This window comes from Gossypium raimondii, chromosome 2, assembly GCF_025698545.1.
Source record: "Gossypium raimondii isolate GPD5lz chromosome 2, ASM2569854v1, whole genome shotgun sequence".
Lineage (NCBI taxonomy): Eukaryota > Viridiplantae > Streptophyta > Magnoliopsida > Malvales > Malvaceae > Gossypium > Gossypium raimondii.
Window position 1 is genome coordinate 5,428,814 of NC_068566.1, and position 4,156 is coordinate 5,432,969.

The 4,156-nt window shown below is 32.3% G+C and overlaps 1 protein-coding gene across 1 annotated transcript; it reads left to right on the forward strand.

The window, feature by feature from the left end:
• The first annotated feature begins 265 nt into the window (after positions 1–265).
• On the forward strand, positions 266–3,364 carry LOC105787837 (probable glucan 1,3-beta-glucosidase A). Its single transcript, XM_012614407.2, has 8 exons — positions 266–663; positions 756–875; positions 959–1,144; positions 1,231–1,386; positions 1,472–1,641; positions 2,355–2,504; positions 2,605–2,954; positions 3,039–3,364. Exons 1-8 carry the CDS (start codon positions 484–486, stop codon positions 3,221–3,223), a joined length of 1,497 nt encoding a protein of 498 aa, XP_012469861.1. The 5' UTR covers positions 266–483; the 3' UTR covers positions 3,224–3,364.
• The last annotated feature ends 792 nt before the right edge of the window (positions 3,365–4,156 follow it).

The window sequence follows — 4,156 nt, forward strand, 5'->3', positions numbered from 1 at the left end:
TTATGAAAAGAAGATAGACTTATGAGATATTTTAACCTTGATGAGCGGTTGATAAGACACGAATCTTTCGAACAAAAGAAAAAAGACGAGACACGAATCTGATACCATTCCATTTACGTCAAAAGTGATTAAAAAGTGTGAAAGGATGGACTTTGACGCCTTAACCATTTCCACTAAAGAAATAAAAAGGAAAGTTCGCTTCTTGTATGCTGTAGGGGCAACTAAAGTTTGCCTTAACCCCTTCATGTTTGACAAATATCACATTTCCATTCCATAATTTGCTTAAACATCTCCAAATCTCAATAGTAAAAACCCCATGTGAAATTGCTATAAGATGATGAAGGACTAAAAGGCAAAAGCAAAATAGTCTGTGTGAACACATGTAGTGTCATTATTATGAGATTGTTGCTTTTCCAGATAATGGATTTACTTGTATAATTTGCAGCTGTCATACAATTTCAGAACAGAGAGGGAAGGCTAAACATGGTTTACTTACCTTTTCTCTTGATTTTCAACTTGATTTCATATTTTCCCTCTTCTTCACATGCACAAATTGCAGACCTTATTCTGCCATTGAAGGCTGTAAACCTTGGTAACTGGCTTGTCACTGAAGGATGGATGAAACCTTCTCGTTTTGATGGCATCATTAACAAAGATCTTTTGGTATATACATAGCTTTCCCTTTTCTTTAGCTATGGTTTCACTCATTTAATCATGAATTTCCAAAAAAAAAATTGTGTATTTTATTGATATAGGATGGAACCCAAGTTCAGTTCCTTTCAACAAAGCTAAAAAAGTATTTGTGTGCTGAAAATGGCGGTGGAACCGTCGTTGTAGCCAACCGTCCCTCACCTTCTGGTTGGGAAACCTTCAGGGTTTGTTCTTTCATCAGCTTTTTTGTTCAAACTACAACATAATACTTGAAGTCTTTCCAATTTTTTTACTTGGTTGGATGCAGTTATGGAGGGTGAGTGAATCATGCTTTAACTTGAGAGTGTTCAACAAGCAGTTTGTGGGATTAGGAAGTCAAGGTGTACAAGCAGTTTTAGATACACCTACTGATACAGAAACGTTTGAGATTGTAAGGAAAGATGATGATCGTAACCGAGTTCGATTCAAAGCATCAAATGGTTTGTTCCTTCAGGTACTTTTGTTGTACTTACTACAATTTGCAATGACTTTCATAGTAATGATTTTCCATTTTTAAGGAACAAAACTTTTCATAATTAGGCACAATCGGAGACATTGGTAACTGCAGATTATGCAGAGTCTAGTTGGGATGATAGCGATCCATCTGTGTTCATAATGACAATCGTAAACACCTTACAAGGTGAATTTCAAATCACTAATGGTTATGGCCCTGATAAAGCCCCTCAAGTCATGCAGGTAAGGGCTCTTTTTTTACTCTTTAAACAAGCAAGTTATAGCAATGGTATCCGAATTGACTTTGTATGAAACCGTGGTTATTTAGGATCATTGGAATTCTTACATCACTGAGGAAGATTTCAATTTCATGTCTGCAAATGGACTGAGTGCCGTGAGGATACCTGTAGGGTGGTGGATAGCGCAGGATCCAACTCCCCCTAAGCCTTTTGTTGGAGGCTCTTCAATAGCCCTCGACAATGCTTTCACATGGGCAGAGTAAGTAAAGGAAATCTTCTAGGATAAAGACAAAACAAGACTTAAGGCCTGCAGTTCTTAAAAAATATATTTCTAGGTGCAAAAGCACTTTTGGAAAAAAACGGTGCTAAATAAACTATTTTAGTTGAAATTTTTAGCTTTTTTGAAAAGTATTTTTATAAAGAAGAAGCTCAAATTTTTAGCTTTTCCTCTCGCAAAAGTATTGCTTAATTATTTTTCACCCTTTAATAACATATTACTTTCTCTTTTTTTGGTGCTTAATTACATTTTAAAATCATTAATTAAAAATAAAAAATATTTTTAAAATACTAATTACAAATATTTAATGGTTATATTTAAATCTTTAAAATATAGTTTACATGTTCTAATTAAATTTTATAAATAAATTAATATTTATTACTTAAAATTATTTAAAATTTATATTTCATATATTAAAATATTAACAACAAGTTATAATAATTTTTATATTTTTACTAATATATAATAATATTAATTAATTTAAATATTATTTAAATGCATATTTGTTACTTGTTTAAAATGGAGATTTTATTTCTCAAAAGCACATTTTGTCAGCAATACTAAATACTCAAATTTTAAACCAAACTTTTTCAAAAACATTTTTACACAGCACTTTTCAAAAGTATTGTCAAACAAGCCTTTATTTAATTAAAAGTTCTAAACAATCTTCTGGTTCATGTGTGAAATTGATGCAGGAAATATGGGATGAAGGTAATTATTGATTTGCACGCAGCTAAAGCCTCACAGAACGGTGACGAACACAGCGGAGCAAGAGATGGTTTTCTAGAATGGGCCGATTCCAACATTGACGAGACTGTGGCGGTAATAGAGTTTCTTGCAGCAAGGTTAAAGATGACACTAACCATTTCTATGTCATGCCATGTTCTATTATATACTTTTCCTTCTTTCAATTGAATTTAAAGGTTCAATATAATTGTTGGACAGATATGGTGTAAGACCAAATTTGGCTGCGATTGCATTAATGAATGAGCCTAGAGCACCGGGTGTAACATTAGATGCACTTACAAAGTATTACAAAGCCGCATACGATGCAATAAGGAAGTACACAAATGCGTATGTGATCCTATCAGCTCGTTTAGGACCAGCTGATCCAAAGGAGCTCTTCTCATTGGCCAGTACTATGAATCGAGTAGCCATCGATGTGCATTACTACAACCTCTTTTCAGACTCATTTTCCGGCATGACTGTCCAACAAAACATCGATTTTGTCAACAATCAACGAGCCTCCGATCTTGGCAGCTTGACCTCGGCTAACGGGCCCCTGGTTTTAGTTGGTAATTTAAGTTGTGGAACAGGTTTAGTTTTAGCTATATGCAAATGTAGTAGGAATGAATTTCAAAGTGGTGTTTTTTTTGCAGGGGAATGGACTGCAGAATTTGCTCGAAACGATGCATCAATGGAAGATTACCAGAGATTTGCTAAAGCACAGCTAGATGTTTATGGTCGTGCAACATTTGGATGGGCATATTGGGCTTATAATTGTGACAGAAACCATTGGAGTCTGAAGTGGATGATTGAGAACAATTTTATTCAGCTTAAGTGACCAACTATTTGATTATCAAGCTTTAAAATTACAATAAATGAGGTTGGCATTTAGTTCTCCTGTTAAAAAAGTTGATGCAGGGGAAACCAAGAAACTCCTTTTTTTTTTTTCTTAAATGATAATAGTAAATTTAAATCTAAAGTTTAGCTCATTTATATTGATATAAATTTAAATTAAGGTAACCTTAGATAAATTTAAAAATATCGTACTTTTCATTTTCAATTATTTATCTCTTTAAAGAATACCTATAATAAGAAAATAAATAATTGTTGTGGATCAAAAATTAAATTAAATATTGAATGTACTATTAACTCAAGCATAAAATTTTTAATGTCAAAGTCCTGCACAATTTTGCACCATTTTCTTCTTCAAGAGATATACTTTCATTTTAATTTTTATAATTATTATTCTTTCGTCAAATTTTCTTATTGATGTAGTTTTCCTCCAAACTGTCATACTTGAAATAGGACTTTTAAAATACAAAATGTTTAGCTATTTTTCAATAACAAATAAAATATTATTTTCTTGATGATGAGATTACATTAAGTTTTTAAGAAAATTATATGCTATTATTTTTATTTGATATTTAAAGAAAAATTTAATGAATTTTTACTGGGTTTATAACAAATATATATATTATATAACAAGGTAATACCTTTGTTAGTAATTTGATACATTTGTAGAGAAAAAAATTTGATACGATTCAAATACTACCACATGTCTTATTTTATTATTAAATCTTTGGGTTCATCTTGTGAACCATCATATCACCTCGCACCTACTTCATATGTCCACCTCGTAAACTATCACTCCGTCACTTCATAGCATGTATTTCACTGCCTTATGAAAATTTTCTCACCGTTAAGGTCTTGCTCACTATTCTATGAGATGCAACCATCTAGTCATTTCTCCATCACCACTCGTAAGCTCACA

What these genes read in the sequence shown, in the direction of transcription:
- LOC105787837 (XM_012614407.2), top strand. Translation starts at nt 484, where the DNA reads ATGGTTTACTTACCTTTTCTCTTGATTTTCAACTTGATTTCATATTTT. An exon ending in AAGCCCCTCAAGTCATGCAG is followed by an intron (nt 1,387 to 1,471) that starts GTAAGGGCTCTT and finishes GTGGTTATTTAG; the next exon opens with GATCATTGGAATTCTTACAT. An exon ending in ATAGAGTTTCTTGCAGCAAG is followed by an intron (nt 2,505 to 2,604) that starts GTTAAAGATGAC and finishes ATTGTTGGACAG; the next exon opens with ATATGGTGTAAGACCAAATT.